The sequence below is a fragment of the Convolutriloba macropyga genome, chromosome 1, assembly GCF_964194025.1.
Source record: "Convolutriloba macropyga chromosome 1, txConMacr16.3, whole genome shotgun sequence".
NCBI lineage: Eukaryota > Metazoa > Xenacoelomorpha > Acoela > Convolutidae > Convolutriloba > Convolutriloba macropyga.
In genome coordinates, this window is record NC_134468.1 from 64,007,550 (window position 1) to 64,027,637 (window position 20,088).

Sequence of the window (20,088 nt, forward strand, 5' to 3'; positions counted from 1 at the left end):
CTCTTCAATTTATGAAAGGAACCTTAAACGCGATTAAAATAGAGTAAATAATTGTAAATGCTGACCATGCCCATGTCTCAGCGGCCGGTGGAACTGATATGAAACTGTCACAACCGAACGACTGATCAGTGTGCCCTGGTTGCTGATCAGTGTACCCAATAAATTCCGCTCGCATTTAGTGGATAATTAATTGGTACTGGCAATTTGGGCACTTTTAAAATTAGTTGCAGTTTTGGCATTCTTAAATGTCGGCATAGTTGTACGTAATCAGATCCAACATTCACGTGATGGTTCTGCTGTTATCCTCAGGTCATCTAGCCATAAATCTCTTCATAATTTGTTCACCAAATTGCACGTTCAGTACTCCGATAGAATATCGCTATACACACTTTTCTTGAGCAACGCGAAAAATAGCAGATAAAGAATCAAGATATAAATTAGTTAAACAAGTTAAAAGTGAATATTTCTAATTTTCGTCATGTATGATAGGAGTGTGAAATCTGATGAAACCCTCAACCCACGCACTTAGAGGCTTCTTCCCCTCCCTCTTCTTTGCATCCATTCCGAACTGCCTCGTCTCAAAGTCAACTGCCTTCTGTGCGTTGTCCATGACCTTCTGTTGCACCAGAATGAAGTACTCGTCTGTCATGTGACTTCTTTCATCCCGAATTATCATGTTGATGAAAGCTAAAAACTCTGCAGGCTCCAATTCGATTGCCTCGAAAACCTTTTCTTCGTCTCGTTGACTATTGTCAAAATCTTTCAAGTTGTCAGAAATCGGCTTTCCATTCTTTTGTTGATGGTTGTTGGGGAAAATATGTTGCTTCATAAGAAGCTTTAAATAGTTTCGTGTTTGTTCATCCTCCACTTTTTCGTTCAGCATCTTTTCTATGCTTTTCACTTCTTCGTCGTTTTCTTGGCTTTTCAGTTTGAGGTCTTTGGAGAGCCGGATAGTTTTGGCAAGTGTGTCGATGTCTTCTGGTTTTGGCTCCGGCTTTCTTTCTCTCGTTTTGTTCTCCCCGTCGGACTTCTCCTCATGAGCGGCATGTGATTCCACCTCGTGTTCTGGGAACTGGGGCCCTGCGCCTTTGTTTTCAGCGTGATTGTGAACCTGGAAAAGCAGGAATTTAATTGACTGACTTTTTCGATCCCCCAAAACGTGGTCCTAGGTGTTGCAAAAATAGCCCACAGAATAGCGCGAGATCCTAGGTGTTGCAAAAAATGCGCTACTAATCTGGGGGTGCAAACAAAACAGATCGGACATTTCATGGAAAGAGATAACGCATTGAAACTTTGCTGCAACAACCAGTAGGGGGTCAAGGGAAAACGAATACGGAATTAAACCATGGAAATACACCAACGGAAATAATCCACGCAAAAAACACTCACGGAGATAAACCCAATTATTAACAATAAGTGAAGGTCGTGATAATTTTTTTGGTTGTGATAGTTTCATACCAAGTCCAACGGGCCGCTAATCTAGGCTCAGGTCCCACACAGAAAGTCGATATTTCAGACCAAAAAGAACGCACAAGGGCTTCCTGCGATCGAAATTAAAAGGTCTTGAAACACGAATGAACGCACGAAAGTTTAGACTTGGGCAACTTGAAACGCACAAAGTCTGGACTTGGGCAACTTTAAATGCACGAAAGCTGGAACATCGTGACCCCGCAACGCACGCAATTTTTCGATTCCAAAAAGTGACAAAAACTTTTCAACTCATGGTTGATTCAGCCTTTTATTAGAGTGCTCAATCAAGTGAACTTTTTTACATACAAAACCTCAATTCACTTGAGTTAGCAAATGCAAAACCTTGAAAGCAGAAAAAGTTGCATTCAACATTTTGCCTTGTTTTGGACAATTTTACGACAAGAAAGTCACGCTGTACTAGGTGGATGGGCGGCACTACATCACAGCCGTCACCATATGAAATCTATTCTTGAAATGCAAAAACTTGACATGCAAGAAATATTTGAATTAATCCATTTAATCCATTACAAATTTGTAGTGTACAACCTATATTTATAAGTATGGAGATAGGTCTTGGCATGAATGCACGAAAGTCTGCACAAACAGAGTTTTGAACGCTAGAAAATTTGTAAATGTACGAATGTCTAGTGAACGCGTGAAAGTCTGACATGAACGCGCGAATGTCCGAATGTACTAACTTTTCAACGCAGGAAAAGAACGGGCAAAAATTTTGAAGTCTTGGACATAGAAGTTTTTGTCTGGAAACGTCTGGATATAAGCATGTTCCGTCTGTGACGGACTGGACATTGCTGCGAAACTTGATAGAGTGAAAACTGCTTGCATCAAATTTATTTACAAAGTTCCTCGAATTTTCTCCAAGTATGTCTACATGCAAGAGTTACACTGGCTCCCAGTTGAGTATCGAGTGAAATTCAAAATTTTATCCTTTATGTTTAGAGTTTCCACAGACATGCCGGTGCCAATATACATGAAAAAAAAATGTTTCGCAGACCAACTCAGCGCCGATCAAGTCGCAATGTCACTGGAAACAATTTTGAAGCCCCAAGAACAAAGAAAAGCTATGGAGATCGAGCAATTTCTTCATGTGGGCCCAAACTTTGGAATAGCCTTCCTCTAGAATTGAAAAACTGCTGTTCCCTGCTCATTTTCAAGAAAAATCTGAAAACGCATTTTTTCAGACTGCTATATTGTTAATTATCTATACACACTTTTGAGCATTATCATAAATGTAAAGAGTGTATAATTTTAAAAAGTTAAAGTTAAAGACATGCCGACTTTTGGTCTGGCACGTCAGCCAGGGAAGGCGTGGCCATGGCCCGCGAGTCTTGGCCAAATGCGCAGATCTGATTAGATGGGAATTTATTTCCGGTTTTTTTTACAAAATCGACATACAAATCTGTCTAATCTACCTGTACTACAGATTTTTTTAAGTTGGTTAAGTTAACAACCATTAGACATAAAATAAATCTAAATGAAGGTTTCTGGTATAAAACTTGTGGTTGCAAAATTGTTGTTTATTGTATGCTCGTAAAAATTGAGCAAGATTTGTATTAATTGCATGCACTCGAGCAGTGGCCTAGTGTACCAGTGATTTTCCTGATGCGTTCCTTAATATTGTAATTATAAGTCATTTAAATCAAATTATGGGTTATCCACCTGTTCAATTTTGTTGCGTGGCTTTTGAGCTGGTTGTACATCGTGTTGTGGCATTCGAGGTCCCTGCTTGTCATTGTGCAGTTCATCGTGGCTCTCTCCTCCACTATTTGTATCCTCTATGGGGTCTGTTTTGTTGTTCACCAGCTTATCCATCTCTGAAATATCCATACTTAACTTTTTCAAATGGAATACAAGGAGTCTGGCAAAAATAAGTGTTCATAGGGGTACACACAGTTTTCACATTCTTACGTAGAGTTTTTGAAAAAAATTCTCTGAAGTGTATTATTGTTCCAACACCACTTGTGGGGGGGGGGGGGGGGAGGAACTATATACTCAAATGGGTTTTTTTTTGTTCAGAAAATTTTGGCCGATCGATATATTCATCGTAGAGAAATGTGAGCGATATCATTCAAAAGCTCGTCCAGCGTAGAATTCAAAATTAAAAAGATTTTTTTTAGTTTTGTTTTTTCCGAGGAGTTATAGAGGATTGAAGTTTTGTGTGAACAACGGATAATTGGCATAATTTTGGCACTTTTAGTGCAAATTTTCTTCAAATCAAAAAGTTTTCCATAAAAAAATTAATTCAAAATTACATTTCACGCCACAAAACGAATCAATTTTGTGTTCCTAATAGACGAAAGACGATGAAAAGAATAGTTTCCGTTCTCTTAGGGAAGTTTACTATAAAAAAATTCGAATTCTTTTTGAAAGTTTTTTTTAACTTTTCATGTTTTTGCCTTTTTAAGTTACCTAAAAACTAGTCACTTTCTATATCGAGGTTCCGGTAATGACAGACCCTACTTACAGTCAAATGAAGCCCAATGAACAAAGTTCGTTTTCAAGGAATCGCTCAAGTTTTTTTGGCATCGACACTCTTGATTTTCTTGAATTGATTCTCTTTTTGAGGTTTTACTAATTTGTTGGAGTCCTCTGGCATAGGCTCGTTGACTGTAAGTGTGATATGTTTCGCAATGAGCAATAAATTAACCAATCCAGTGCTTTGCGTGGAGAGCTAATCGCTGTTAAGATTTTAATAATAAATTTTCAAATTTTTTGAACATTAAGCAACCTTAAGCCTATTTGCGTGAACTGTAAGTCAATCTCAATAATGACAGGGTCTCTTTTCTTTCTAATCTAACCAAAATTAATCTTGTTAGCGGTTTTATCTTCCAACTATATATTATATAGATTCGATGCCAGAAAAACCTTTATTTTTTTTTGATATTTTCGAATTTTTGGTTCCTTTTGAAATCTTATTACATTAACTTAAAACTGATAGCTCGTATTTTCTTAGCAAAGACGTCCAATGGATCATTAATAAATTTTTCAGACAACAGCTCACGGTTTAAATGGTTTTGACACTTTCTTTTCGAACTGTTCTAATGAATTTTTGGTTTTTGCCTGTGTTTCTTGTTGTTTTCATAGTCACAAGACTTATTGTGTTTTCTTATTGATTACCTCTGCATGAAAAACATCCTTTTCCTCCCATCAGAGCATTACTTAGCGTTTTTATTGACTTGCGTTGAAAGCTATTGAATTTAATGGCTGTTAAGACTTTAAGAATATTTTTTCGAAATTTTTTTGAACACTAAATGATCTTAAACTTATTTGGGTGAACAATAAGTCAGTGTCAGTAATAACAGGCCTCCTTCATTTCTATCGTAACCAAAATTAACCTGGTTAGCGATTTTATCTTCTAACTATTGTTTGTACGACTTCGATGCCACAAGATTTCAAAAAAACTGTCAAAGTTCTTTGATGTTTTGGTTCCCTTTAAAAAATTCTTACATTACCAAATATTGATGGTTCAAACTTGCTCAGGGAAGGCGTTCAATGGATCATAGATAAAGTTACTTGAGAAAACCTAATGGTTTAAATGGCTTAGACACTTTCTTCTTGCACTTTTCTACTGAATTTTTGGGTTTTTACCTGTATTTGTTGTTGTTTTCATATTCAAGGTCTTATTGTTAGGTCTTATTGATAAATTAAAAGAGACAATTATCTTTTTTGTCTCATCGAGGCAAAAATTTGCAAATTCATTGGCTTCCGTTGAAAACTATTGAATTTAATGTCGTTGATACTACAGTTTATCTCAAAAATTTCGTGGTTCTAAAGCATTTGTTCATATTTGTTATTTTTCTTGAAGTCAAATTGTTAAAAAATCTCATTGCTGTTAGGAAATTAGCTGAAAAAAGAAAAATGTTTACTGAGAAGTTCATTTTTCAATGAATTCGACCCTGTTTTCGCTGTTTTTTATTTTAATTTGAAGTTTTTGCCTGCTTTTTGTTATTTAGGTAACCGTAAAATGCTGACCGGTCTCATAGGCTTGTAATTGACGACTGAATGACGGGTGATAACTCAAAGCAGTCAGTTTATAGCGAATAGTCTTTTGAAATTGATATTTTGAATTATAGTTGTTTTCTTTCAATTTTTAGATTTTTGTTGTTAATTTCGTCAAATTGTAACTCATTGAGAGGTCTCATCATTTCCTCGTATTTCAAAATTTACTATAGGCGTTTTTATAAAGTTTTGTGAGTGGTGTATTTGTGTTTCTTTTTTCTTTTCTTTTAGCACATTTGCGTTATAACAGATCCCAATGATTTTGAAATGTGGCCCAAATGAACTTATTCTTTCTTTCAATATAATTTTAGCTGAATTAGTTTAAAAAAAACTGAAACAAAAATATATAATATTCGGCTAACGGTTAATGATTTTTAATGGCTTCATTAATTTGTGTTTTCGCAGAGTTTGTAATTTGTTGTTTGTATTTTTTTGATTTTTTTCTGCACCTTTCCTAGCCCGTTCCGATGGCTTAGTCCAACCAAGCACAGTTCCTATTGGTTTCATAATGACGATTTGTTACCTAGTCGATTGTTACCTAGTCTCATTTTGTCGATTCGTTACCTAGTCTGATTAAAGAAAGTTTCTATTTGCTATATAATCAGGAAAAATGAAGCTTGTGTCTCTTAAAGTTTTATCCGATTGCATTTTGACATTGTAACTAGAAGCTTTTAAATTTAGATATTTAGTTTTTGCCCGGAAATTTTTGTTTTTGCTTATTTTGTTGTTTGTTTTTTTTCTCGTAGTCTTTTTAATGACAGATCCCGTTAGCGCTGTAATTAGGCATGGCATCATGTAATTCAGTTAGTAGTTGGGTTGTTTAACGATTTTTTATAAACTCAAACATCTATTTTTGTTATCTCTTCTTTTGGTTGACAATTAAGTAAAAAATGTGGATGAGCTCGGGTCGGAACATCATGTGCGTTCGCACATTAACGAGCATCCTTGTTGACCATTCAATCTCTTTTATCCAGTTTTTCAGGATAATTGGGTTAATACTTGTATGTTTAATTAAAAAATATGGTTTCAATTTTTCCTGTTGTGCTGTTTCCTATGATTTTATGCAACAAATTTCCAAACGGTTCCCAGCGATAATTGGGTGAGCTTTGATACAGAATATTTAGATAAAATTTAAAATAAAGATTGTAATTTATACAGGCTCCATTTTGCATATATCATTATAAGGATAGTCATTTATAGATGATGACGAGGTCCTAGTTTGGCCAAATCTGCTAACATATAAAATGGACTTTCTGTACTCAGCAGAAGCCTTAAAAATTTGTTTTATGATCAAGCTATTGAAAGTAAGTTTCCATATATGATCCGTATTATGGATAACCTCTTTACAGAAAACCATTCCCTTCGCACCCATTCAATCAGTGTCAACAATGACTGAAATTGTTGGCATAGGATACATGGTCACTTCTTTTGGTTAATAAGTTAACACGTATCTTGTCACGTACCTTCCAAAGACATCTCTGGGTGATGTTCTGGCATCTCTGGTCCTGCCTGGTCTTTCTTCAAGTGTCCCTCACTCCTCGTCTCATCCAGTAACTCCCTCTGCTCTTCGGAGAGTGACTTTATGAACTGTTCCTTCTCTATCTCCTTCACATCTTTCTCACTCTCCTTCCGACTGATGAACTTGTTTTTCTCTTCTTCACTCTGTCTTTCCACTATCAGACCAGCCGCATTGTTCTGCTGGCTATATCTGAATTACACAAACAAAGTAGAATATGACCACTTTTGAGGGATACTTTTACATTCACAGGCGTCTATAAACTGTACTACCTATTGCAACCATGATTCTTATAATTTTTATTAAATAAAACAAGAAGGATCGGTAATTTGCGATCGCATATAAAGTTCCGACGACCCCTCTGGTTCCCAATCTTTCGCAACTTCGCCCAATCTCTTTGACAACTAGAGGACGGAGAGTGAAATTTCATATAGTGAGAAACCTATAGTAACATGATGGCCTTGCTAGAAAGCTTTGCTAGAAATGTTGAATCACTAATTTCACCAGTAGCGAAGAATTTTCTATAACAATTTTCTTACAGATGAGATGGATAGATAATATAAAAATGCACTTGGTGTGACTTCTGGAGACATGATAATTTAAACTTTACAAATCAACCTTCCTAACTCAAATTAATTTTGGCTTTACAATAACAGCCGAACCTCCATTAGTATCTGAAAAATAAAACCAAAAGACGGCAAAATCCTCTGTTATTTGCATCCTGCGTTCAGTCTGAAAAAAATTCTAAAGGTACAGATCAGAATCACAAAACTTTGAAGGAAGAAAGGAAACCAATAAGCCAGTGAATTATCCTAAACTTGCGCGTATGATCGTACTCTCCCTATATTTATTCTTTTTTAGGTGTCGGACACCTATAAAGGAATAAATATAGGGAGAGTACAATCATACGCGCAAGTTTATGGCAATTCGCGGGCTTCTTGGTTTCCTTTTTCCTTAGGAAAACTAAAAAACCAGACATTAATTCAAAACTCATCAATACTCAGGAAAAAATTTTGAAGAATTTTTGGCATCCAATTGAAATCAAACACAAAATGAAGCAGAAACTTCGTTGGGAAAAGGCAACACTACTCGAAAATTAGTCTAAACAATATTCAACAACAATTTTCGATTTAAAAGCAGCAAGAAGTTCTGTATGAAATGGTGATGACTGCGATTTGTCTGCAAAACGGCGGGGATGTCAAAGATGCCTAAACAGGTTAGGTTGAAAAAAAAGGAACAAATGTATTAACAAATGGTGAAGTATGCTGAAAGCTATTCAATACATCAAAAAAATCAAATTAGGAAATAATTCCTTTATTTCCTTAAAAATTCCTAGGTGAAGTCCTTTTTAATGACGCTCACGCCAGTTGAGGAGCACTTACCGATTAAAAAGTTCGGCGAATCAAAACCTTGAAGTGGTCAGAAAGTTTCACCAACTAAAAACAACAACAGAGAAAACAGGGAAAACGAAAAGAGAAAAGGCCCTTAAGAGAAAAAAGTCCTACAATTTACAGAAACAAATTGCAGTAATCTTCCAGTTCTTCGTGCGGTCGAAAGTTTAAATTCGACGAGAAAGCCTAAATTACAGCAAAAGGAGTCGAACCAATTAATTTAGCAATTTTTTGACAAATAACGTTAATATTATTTCGGAGAAAAAAAAAGTGATTGATAAGTATGGAAAAAAAACAGGGTATGTTTCAAAAAGCCAAAAGTTTGCCAAATGTTCAACTCAAATGAATAAAACACCCGTTATGTAGCCACTCAAATGCGATAAAAATAAAAACTATATCGAATTTTATAGAATCTTTATTAAAATTGTGCAAGAACAACCAAAATTAACCCAAAGTAACGTAAAAAAAATGAGCAAAATTAGTTTCAGTTGGTCAGATGTTCACAAAATATTTAACCACGACTACTTCGACTGTAAACGATTGTAAACGACAAAAATCGGAAGATCCTTCAAACACTATAATCTACGTTAACAGACTTTCTTTTGATACAATTCATGTATTTCCACGTCAAATACATCAGTTGGCCAAGTCCAACTAAACGAAGAACCCTTTCAGCATATAGTCTTCCACACTATGTAGAATCGGAGAAATAATCAGCGCTCATACAGGCATCAACTTCTTGAAACGGCTTAGAACAAAAAACAAAATTATTCTTTTATTATTACTGTTACGTAGTGAATGAACGAATATTATTAACCAATCAGAATCGAGTATTTGACTTTGAATTTAAATGCGTCTAAAACGTTCCAATATACCTAGAAAGTTCCGAACAAGTTCAATTAACCAAATTTTAAGTAAATATAACCACGATATGTATCGATTAAGCTGGTTTTCGGCTTAAATTTTTAGGTTTTCTAGATAATTGTTGACTGAATACGAAATGATTTTGACGTCAATAATGATTTATAATGCTCACACGTTGGTTTGTACGTCTCCTTACACTTTGCTGCGTTGTACGTCTTCTTACACGCTGCTATGAAACAGATACGGACTACAGTTTTTTTACTAAAGTTAATATAATGCCGCGACCCGGGTGCATTTCGTTTTCTCCGTCTATTTTTCTGTTTTTCGATGTAGTTTGTCATATGTGACGAAGTAGGTTGTTCTTTTTGCTGCAGTATGATGAGTATGGTACTGTGCGGATTTGTTGTTTTGGTCTTATAGTTTTCTAGGGTGTGACTTAGTTGATTAGCGAGTTACGGCTAGATTGTCATTTGAGTTTTTGAACTTTCCTAATTTACTAGACCTCCTGTTGTAGTATAGTGTTTTTGCTGCTGCTGTATGTTTGTGTGTAACTCTAAGATTGGTAAGTGGTTTGGTCTTTTTGCTTTCTAGGGTGTAAATTAAGTTTATTCTCAAGTTACGGCTGGATTGTTCCATGACTTCTCCAACTGTCATAATCTTCAGATACACGTCTCCAGTATATTTAATTTCTCTGTATTTTATTTAATATTGTTAGCATGCTGATCGGTTGTATTGGTTTGGGTATTGCTGGGGTGTGACTTAAGTTTACTCTGCAGTTACGGCTAGTAAATTTCTTGACGCTTTCATCCTTTCAGTATACTACTTCGTTTTCGTAAATTAGTTTGTTATTGGAATATTAAGCCCCATGATGAACTGTTCTAGCTTGTCTTGCAGTATCTTCTCTCCTCTTTCCTAGGGTGTGACTTATGTTTGTTCTGGAGTTAAAGCTAGTTTGTTTGATTGAGTTGACTGCTGTTGTCTGCTAGCCCTTTTTTTCTCCTCCTCCCCACTCGTTTCTCGTGCGTACCGTTCCGTTCCGTCGCGCGTCGCCCGCTCGATTTCTTGTTTGTCCTGTTTTCTCCCGCCGCAATCAGCGCATAGCATTCAGCGCTCCACTTCTGTTTTTGTCGGGCACTGTTTGCTCGATGACCTTTTCTGCTCCTTGTAAGGTTTGTTTTACAGACTGTCAACAGTGTGCTGTGTTTTAGTGTCTTTTGTGTTGGGTTTGTTTTGCGTGGATCTGGTTTGGTTGGAGATAACTTGTGCAGTGGTAGTTTGCTGATTTTTCGAATTAATAACATCGGAAAGTCCAAAAGTTTTGATCAGAAAAAAGTCAAAAAGTTGTACGCTGCCAGGTCGAAGCGTGAAGCTGAATCGCATGCTATACGTGAAGATTTCCTTCATTGTATAAATAGTCAAACTAGGCAAGTGAAAATTGAACGCCTAGTAACAAAGTGCAATGAAGCGTTTATGACTGTTGAAGACAAAAATGAGGACCTGATTGCGTTTGCTGGAAAAACGGAGGATCCAAGTGCACTTGTTCTTTCATTACAGTCTTACTTGGAGGCAATGAAAACTAAGAACGAAAAGTTACTCACTTCAGAACGAAACTACATCAACTCGGCTGATGAAAAAAAATGAGTTTCAGGAACCGAGAGCTTCTATTCGTTCTAGAGTTTCCTCACTGATGGCCTCATCAAAAACATCTAGTCAACGTAAACATGATTACGTAATTGCTAAAATGAAGCGCGAGGAAATTGAAAAACAGAATGAGGCAGCCATTCGCCTCGCTAAACAGAAAAGGCAAAGGGAATTAGACGAACTGGAGGAAAACAACGGGAAAACATTGGTGAAGCCAATTCTGCAAAAATTTGAATTGCTGGACGCCGTTTTCAAAGGTAGTCACTCTGAAACAACTGCTAGTGCTAGGAGAAGTGAAAAGGCTGTCCAGGACCTCACTTGCTTTAAGTGTTAACAATGGGGAGAAAACTGGTGAACCAGAGGATAAGAATGACCCCCAGAATGCCCTAGCCACAACAACGGCGGAACAGCGGAAGATCAGAACACTGAAACTTCAAGGCATTCCTTTCCCAAAAATTGTCGAGGCATTTACATTTTAAGCAATGAGACAATGCAGCAACTTGACCCTTAATATACGCCACCTGAGATTTTTTGGCTGCTGCTAACACACAGGCGTTGTATCAGGCGCTCCTACGGGCTCAAAGTAATCAACCAGGCCAACAAGGCATGGCGGTTCCAAGCATAACTAACCAAGCAACCGCAGATAATTACCCGACTCCTGTACACACCCTAGGGGCTTCTCAGCCCCTTTTACTACAGCCGTTGTCACCGCAAGTAATTGAAAATAATTCGTCTTTTTTTCCACACGCACTATGTCGAATTTCACAATCCAGTGGACCTGAAACATCAAGTCCGCCTGAAAACAATTTGGCCCAGCGTATAGGCTCCCGACAACAAATTAGTTTTGTTCCCCTAGCCCCAAACGCCACTCTCACTCCTTTTCCGAAAACAGATAATCCAGCTCCCGCAATAGAAGTTCTCTTGCACCCAAAAGCCCCACCATGTCTGAACACCCAACAGCACAATTTCGAACCCACCAATCCTAAAGACCTTCCCTTCCCAAACCCAGTATTTGCACCTAACCTCATTGCTCCCACCCCACAGGCGCCTTTGAATAATCAAACTCCCCTCCACAACACTTTTAACAATAATAATAACCAAGTACACAAAGTCATACATTCCGTTGATGCTACTCTCCCAAATATGACCAACATCCCTTTTCGCCAACAGTTTGTGCCAAATATGAGTCATTGGCGTTTTCCACAGTACAAAACACCAATAGTCAATAATACCGTGAATAGTGTACCTCCAAATGTACAAGCTCAGGTTTTGCCCTCAAACACTAATATTCCCCAACGAATATATCAAAATTCACTTCTTTCGACTGATCCGCAGTCACCATCCGGCATACAACAGGAAGACGTGATCGCAACTTCTAATAACGTCGTTCGTGGTCAAGCCACTCCGGTTTTGCGGCCAACATATCCTTATGTTGGGCCCACTCTGTTGAGTAGGATTGGTCCGCAGGTTTCTGCACCTGCCCCTCCGATACCGGACAATGCATCATTGATTAGGAAACTGGCTGATGCAATAACCAGCAAAAAGGTGACCTTTTGCCCGAAAGGAAACTTGCACAGTTAAATGGCGATCTATTAAAGTGGCATGAGTGTTTTGGTAAATTTAAAAGCGCGATTGACTCGCAGTCGCTCACTGATGACGTTAAATTTTCCTACCTTAAAACACTCGTCACAGGTAAAGCAAAGACTGCAATCGCCGAATTTGCTTACTGGGGTTTAATGTGCAAGGATGCGCTAAGGACTTTAGAACGTAAGTTTGGCCAGGCACAGGCATTCGTAAAAGCACACTTGGAAAAACTAAGGAGTTTTGCACCTCTTAAAATGCACTATAGTGATAACATCATCAGCTAATCTTCAGCAATATCCAGCCTCTTTGGGGTATTCAGGTCACTATCATATAGTGCTGACTTGAAGAGCACTTCCCTACATAACCAAGCGGTACAGAAGTTACCATCAAATATGAAAGAGTCATGGCCGCTCTTTACTGTTAAAAAACACTGGGTTAAGCCCACCCTCCTTGACTTTAACTATCGGCTTAAAGAAAAAGCTGAGGCCCACGATCTTGTGAAACAAAGCGCGACCAAGGCAAAACCTGAAGATAACCGCACTTCAGTAACCAAGATCAAAAGTGCCTATAAAGTGTTTGCGTCAAATTCACAACAAAGGGAAACAAATAAGCGATTGCCACCTTCTTCCACAAACACTTACTCTCGCTTCATTTTATGCAAGGTAACCAACGGCTTTGGGAGTGTCAAGTTTTCAAGGAAAAGACTCCAACCCAGAGAGCTAAGTTGGTGGCGGATAATAAATTTTGCTTTTTGTGCTTACGCGACAATCACCGATCCGCCAGTGACCTCAAGAAAAAGCCGAGCAGAAGGGTGCAATAGTTAGCATAACGCACTTTTGCATGGAGCAGATAGGGTTTTTCTAAAAAAAACAATCAACAAATCCCAAAACGATTCGGCCTTCTGGCAACACAGGTCAACGCAAAGCAACTACTAGTCAACAACCTTCTAATGAGACTACCACAATGTCATCTGTTACTGACATTATGGGGCTCCTTCAGGTGACTGAATTGGAGTTGCTCAATTCGTTCGGTTTCGATAACAAGGTTTTAGTTTTGGAACTCTTGGGTGGCCGGTAGTCTCGCAGGTAGACTCGGTTTGCACGGTAAAGCACTAAAACTAACCGTCAAGGTTATTAATACCGAAGAAGTAGTTGATACTAGGGTTTCTGAAGTTACTGTGAAACCAAGAGAACATCAGGATTTCAAATCTTTTACCATCAAAAAGAGAGTCAATAAAGAAGAAAATCAATAAAGAGAGTCTGAACGTCGGCTCAGATATAATTAAGGTATAGGCCTTGCAGGAGAGATACCCATTCTTAACTAACCTTGATCTGGTGGATTATTCCCATAAAGATATTGATATGATACTCGGACAAGATGTCTATCGTGTCATTCGCCCGCTAGAATAATTCTCTCCCAATGAGAAGCGTTCACCCGTTACCGTACGCTTACCCATAGAAAGGGTTCTAAACAGTGCGTTACCATCAAGTTTTTGTTTAACCTCAACCTGCTTTAAAGTGAACATCGAACACGACAATGGGTTAGCAAGTCAAGTAAAGTCATGGTACGACATTTATTCATTTGGGGGAAAGCAAGCAAGTCGACCCAAGATCTGCAACAGACGCAAGGGCTCACGAAATCCCTGAGAAAAAAAACGTACAGAATGGCCTGAGATACAATGTTGGAATGCTTTGGGCAGCAGATAACACCAACCTCCAAAATAATTACTTCTCCTCCCTTGTGCAACTACAGTCTCTCGAAAAACGATTGGCCAAGGATGAAGACTTTAGGGATAAGTATTGTAGTACAATCAAGGAAGATCTATACATGGGATAAGTAATTGAGGTTCCCGACGCTCACAAGTTTGTGAACCGGTCCGATAAAGAGTGGTACCTACCCAACCATCCAGTTTTAAACCCGAACAAACCGGGTAAGGTGCGTAGGCTGCTAAATGCAGCAGCAACTTTTCATGGTGCGTCGCTGAATAAATCCTTGCCCACTGGCCCTGATCTGCTCCAAAACCTTATTTATGTACTTTTCCACTTCCGATAGCAGCAATATGCTGTGTCTACTGACATCGAGGGAATGTTTCTACAGGTTGGGGTTTTACCATCAGATCAATTATAACTTCCTTTTTGTGGCGGGAGAACCCCAGAACTGACTTTGTAGTGTATCAATATACGCGACGTTTTTTTGGGGCTAAAGACTTGCCCACCTGCGCCATTTATGCATTATAAAGCACTGCCAGAAACAATGCCAAATTTTACCCCGAGGCTGCGAATGCCGTCCTTGAAAACTTTTACTTGGACGATTACCTTGACTCAGTGGAGACTCCCGAGAAAGCCATAAATAGATCTAAGGAATTGGTACATCTTCTCCATCTCGGTGGGTTCAAGCCTACAAAGTTTGTAAGCAATGAGCCAAATCTGGTTGATCGAATTGATGGTTCTCTTCAATCTACTGAGCCAAAGGCTAATGTTTCATGTCAGGAGGATTCATCGCATGTGCTCGGGCTAAAGTGGGGCCACACTAATGACACTTAAGTTGTGAGTAGGGGCACAAACTGCGCCATCACCAGGTCACTCACGCGGCGCTTAGTCCTAAGTCTTGTGTCGAAAGTCTTTGACCCCATTGGTCTTGTCGCACCATTTACTGTCGGTGCACGACTGCTCCTAAAAGACATCTGGGGTGTCACAGGACAACAGTGGGATGACGTGCTCCCACAGGACGTGGTTCAAAGGTTTTTGGTGTGGAGTGAGGACTTACCGAATCCTGAAAACATCAAAATGTCCCGCAGTTATTTTACTGGAGCCTTTGTTAATCTATGTTGCATATGTTCGGTGACAGTTCCCAGGATATTTTTAGTGCCGCCGCATTCTTGCGAGCCCGAGTAACAATTCCAAGGCAAAAACAGAGCTGGCGTTTGGTTTGGGGAAAGCGCGCGTAGCTTCAATGAAAGTAATGACTGTCCCAAATGTGGAATTGCAAGCAGCTCTACTTGCCAGTCGGCTGAAGAACGAAATTATTCAGGCACTTACTGTAACTGTTAACAAATTATTCATGTTATCAGACAGCACGGCCGTTCCTCAGTGGATAAACTCTAATGAAAAGCAAACAATCTTTGTTGCAAACCGTGTTTGCGAAATTTTGGAGTACACCAACGTTGAGCAATGGAACTACGTTTCAAATAGGAATAATCCCGCTGACGCTGGAACTAATCAGTTGGGTCAAAGGTCTACATTTCTCAACTATTTCACGTTTCCCGTTCGTACCGTACAAAGACGTCATTAATAACATCAAACATGGTGTCAACCAATTAGTCACTATAGAATACACTGTATCTGTGGCCACATGTGTCCAAAAACAGACAACTACCGTTCCTTCAATATGTGCATTTGATAAGTTTAGTTCTTATCAAAAGTACTTGCGCATTGCCGCATACGCTCTCCGGTTTTTGCCAAAACATGCCGGCTACCATAACCTCGATGGTAGCATTACTGACCCTACTGTGCTTGACAAAACCGAGTGTCATCTCCAGTACTTGGTGCAGAGTCTTTTGAAACCGAAAGGAAAAATCTTCTCGATAATAAATCTGTTAAATTATCAACCGAATTGCTCCAAATTCACCGTTCCTTAGTCCAAATGTGCTAATCCGTTCCTCGGGTCGCATCAAGCGGTTAATGAACGTTGGGTTAAACGTAATGCACCCAATCATCCTGGATGATTGTCATCCGTTTGTAAAACTGTTGCTTGAACACACCCAAGTAAAGCATTATCATCAAGGCGTTGAATACTTGAGGTCAATTGTGCAGGAACACTATACAGTACTGAAATTAAGATGATCTTTGCGTTCCATCAAAGCACACTGCCTGAGATGCGGAGAATTCCAAGCCGTAATTATGCAACCAATCATGTCTGACTTACCTAAGGAGATACTTCCTTACCAGTCTCCTCCCTTCAGGAACACCGGCGTTGACTACTTTGGGCCGTTCTATGTTGCTGTCCGCCGTACTACTGGGAAAATGGGGCTTCCTCTTCACCTGTCTCCCTACTCGCGCTGTCCATGTCGAGATAGTTACATCCATGGACACCAGTTCTTGTGTTATGATAGTTGAGCGGTTAGTGTCACGTAGGGGTACACCTGCCGTGATTTGGTTGGATAATGGCGCTAACTTTATTGGAGCGGAGAAAGAACTCCAAGAAAGTATTGAAAAGTGGAACGTTGTCAACATTGCAGCTGAGCTAACTCACAAAGGTATAAAGTGGACATTCAATCCACCCAGTGCACAACATCAGGGTTGGCATCGTGCTGATCGGCGATTTCACTTTCAACAAGTTTTTTAGATTATTTTTTAACAATAATGAGACAGAAAAGTTTTTAATATATTTTTGTAAATCGCTTGCCTTAACTAACAATACTGATTACTGATTGTGGCTTGTGCGTAACCGCAGCAAATATCACACAGCGGCTTGCTCTTAGCTGTCTTTTAAAAATTGCCCTACGTTTCAGACTATGAGGTTCATCATAGTCAGCGATCTTTTTGTTGACTCGTGGTAGCATTTTTGCCTCGTGGTTACATTTTCAAGCGGTACTATTCTAGTTATACAACGTACATCTTAGTTCACTATTTATACAAGAAAATAATCCAACTAAACACATTGATGAACGTCGCATCACAATTCTATTTAAAGAACAATTACCAACAAAGTTTATCCATTCTGCAACTAATTTGGTATAAGTGTTTTTGACAGTCGCGCGTCATCGGGTATTAGAAAAGATACCGAATTTGCTATTATCATCGAGAGCAAATATCAAAAGTTAACTGGACTCTTTTCAAAAAGGAGTGCTAATAACGTGAGTAACTAAAACTTCGACTTATCCTGGCTCACGATTCAAACCGTTTTGTACTAGAATATTCAGTGAAAAGAGGTCGGCGATCTTATTGTTGCAGGAAAAGAATAAAAATGATGAATTTTGGTAAGTTGTTTTAAAGGTAATAATGATAAGGCATTTAATTATTGATCAATTTTTTGCTATCAGCGTAACTTAAATGCACCAGAAAGAATTAATAAAGAGTTTAATTTTACAGAACTAAAAAGATTGCAGATTTTCATCAAGAGATTCATAAGGTTTTTTTAAGTTTACGAGCGTTTTGCATTTTGTACCTGGAGAAAACTTCATGGCAGTTAATCTAACTGAGCAGAATCCGCTTCTCAAAAGACGGAATTCTAACTAATTTTTGGGGGCTAATAATTAAACAACGGTCCATATTCTGTGTTTTATTTCTAAACAAGTCAAATGAATTCATTATAAACTACTTAAAAAAACATTGTTTTCAAAAATAATTTGCCTTTGAAAAACAATGTTGATTGTGGGATTTTGAAATGCTCATTGTGGTACATCACAATTTCGTTTCAATTCAATTACCCGGTGCCTTGATTGAAAAAAAAACGACATACCTGGTTTGGGCAATGAAGACAATTTGAAGAAGAGTAATGACAAAAACACCATCATATCGTCACTAACAATTTGGGTTCTTTATCATTTCGCGGCAAATTCGAATTCGTCGTTTAAAAAATTTGGAAAAAACCATTTCAAATTTTGTGGAAAGCCAAATATAGAAGCATTTGATTTATTTGTCAGCAACTGAATGGTACTTTATAATTTTTTAAAAAATATGCTTTCAAAAAATTAAGAAAACTTTTGTGCTGAAAAGTAAAACTTTTGACACTGCAATCAATGAACCGGCTGCTCCAAAAAAACTGTCTGTTTGTTTATTTGTTGTGATAAAAAGTCAGTTTTAGTAAATAAAATGGTATAAACAGTTCTATGCAGGCAATAAAGGTTTTAATATTCAATGCAACTTCGTAATTTCTCGAAGCATTAGTTTTACAGTTTTTGAAACCAGTACATACATAGAAAGTCTTGACCGCGCATGCCTTGACCGCGTAAGCTAAATCAGTATGCTATTCAAACGCAAATTTAAAAACTTAGTTTAAAAAGTTTTTGGTTTGTGTACGTTTTCCTTATTCTGGAGTACTAGTCCATACTTGTTTTGCTTTCGACAAATTTGATAATATTAAAAACCCTATTTTACTTTTTTTTTGAGTCACAATAAGTATCATCTTCGTAACTCTTCAATTTATCTATCTATCTATCCATCTTCAATGTATCTAAAATTTTGAAATAAAAAGGAGAATTCAGTGCCATGTTTGACAAAATGTTGAGGAAATTTAATGACCCTTGTTGTGAGAAGTAGTTGTAGAGTTAGTCGTAGATATGAAATTCTCACAAGATTTTATTCTTTTCGATCGCCATTCGCAATTCTGGAAACGCACATCTTTTCCCATTTTGCGTCCCTTTCAAACACTCACTGAGTCAAAAATAAACGAATGATGCTTGTTATGGAATTTGCCGATGGCATAAATTTTGTACAAATGAAATAGTGAGTTTGTACAATGGATAGTCGATTAGTATTATGCTTTTTGTAAGTGTCTTTATGCTATTTTTGAGTAAAAAATGTCCAACCTGTCGTTTCTCTGTTGCATCTGTTTGGAATCTGTCTCTTCCTCTGTGGAGTAGCGTAAAGTCTCCTTCTTCTCACTCTCACTCTCAGGCACTGGCCGTGGCTCATCCACTACCACATCAGGCGACTGTGGAACAGCCGCTGGCACTAAAAACGGCTGATTTATCAACTGATTCATCAATCAGAAAAACAACTTGCAAATATGCTACCCAATATTGTCATCAATTTAAGTCCAAGTCCATATTTCATTTCGACTCCACATCGATTATCAATTTTTAATGTAGGCAAGACGAGCAAGAACTGACAACTCAAAATTGCGATGCTTGTTCTTCGGAAAAGATTTCTAGAATAGAGTCTAAAATCATCCAGTTGATCAATTTGCCCTCTGGAACAGCCTGATAAAGACCTCCAGTAACGCTAGCTGAAATTGCGAGATTGCTCAGCAAAAAAATGACTCAAGCATTGGGACGGTATTGCTGGCGGAAAAGAGTTTTGCGTTTTTTTTTTATTGATTTGACCTTTAGAAGTCTCTTTTAAACGTAAAAAAAAACAATAGTTATTGGATAGTGTCTTTTAATGATCACCAGAAACATCAGACAACAGAATTACAACATATCCCTATTTGCTTTGTTTTATAATATTGTTTGTTATATTCCAGAAGCACCAGAAGTTTAAAGATTAATTCAAAATAGTGAGTCAAAAATCTCTAATAAATGAAGCCATGAGATCATGAGAAAAGTTAGCTTACGTGGTAGTGTGTGGCAACACTGAAGGAGGTAAAATAAAAGACACGAGAGTAAAAGGGGGGTTCTGGAGCAGCAAATTGCCGAAAGTTTGATTGATATCATTTTTTAATGTTCTAAACAGCTAACTATATATCATTAAATGTATAAAATAAATAAAAAATGTGAAAACGGACACGAAAGCGGAATTTAAACAACTTAACTATATTCGTTTGCTTCAGTATTAGTAAGATTCATATTGAGTGAACTTTCACAGAGCATAGCTGTATAAGTTAGTATTACAGATCCAACTAAGTCTTTCTGTAATAGGAAATGACTGGATTTACGCTTAGCGT

At 37.9% G+C, this 20,088-nt stretch overlaps 1 protein-coding gene across 1 annotated transcript; it reads right to left on the reverse strand.

Annotated features, from left to right (window-relative positions):
• Window positions 1–418: 418 nt before the first annotated feature.
• LOC142350585 (uncharacterized) lies at window positions 419–20,088 on the reverse strand. The gene is made up of 5 exons (XM_075402469.1): window positions 19,759–20,088; window positions 19,013–19,157; window positions 6,951–7,195; window positions 3,148–3,302; window positions 419–1,111 (listed from the first exon to the last, which is right to left on the reverse strand). The coding sequence occupies exons 1-5, from the start codon at window positions 19,856–19,858 to the stop codon at window positions 467–469; spliced, it is 1,290 nt and encodes a 429-aa protein (XP_075258584.1). The 5' UTR covers window positions 19,859–20,088; the 3' UTR covers window positions 419–466.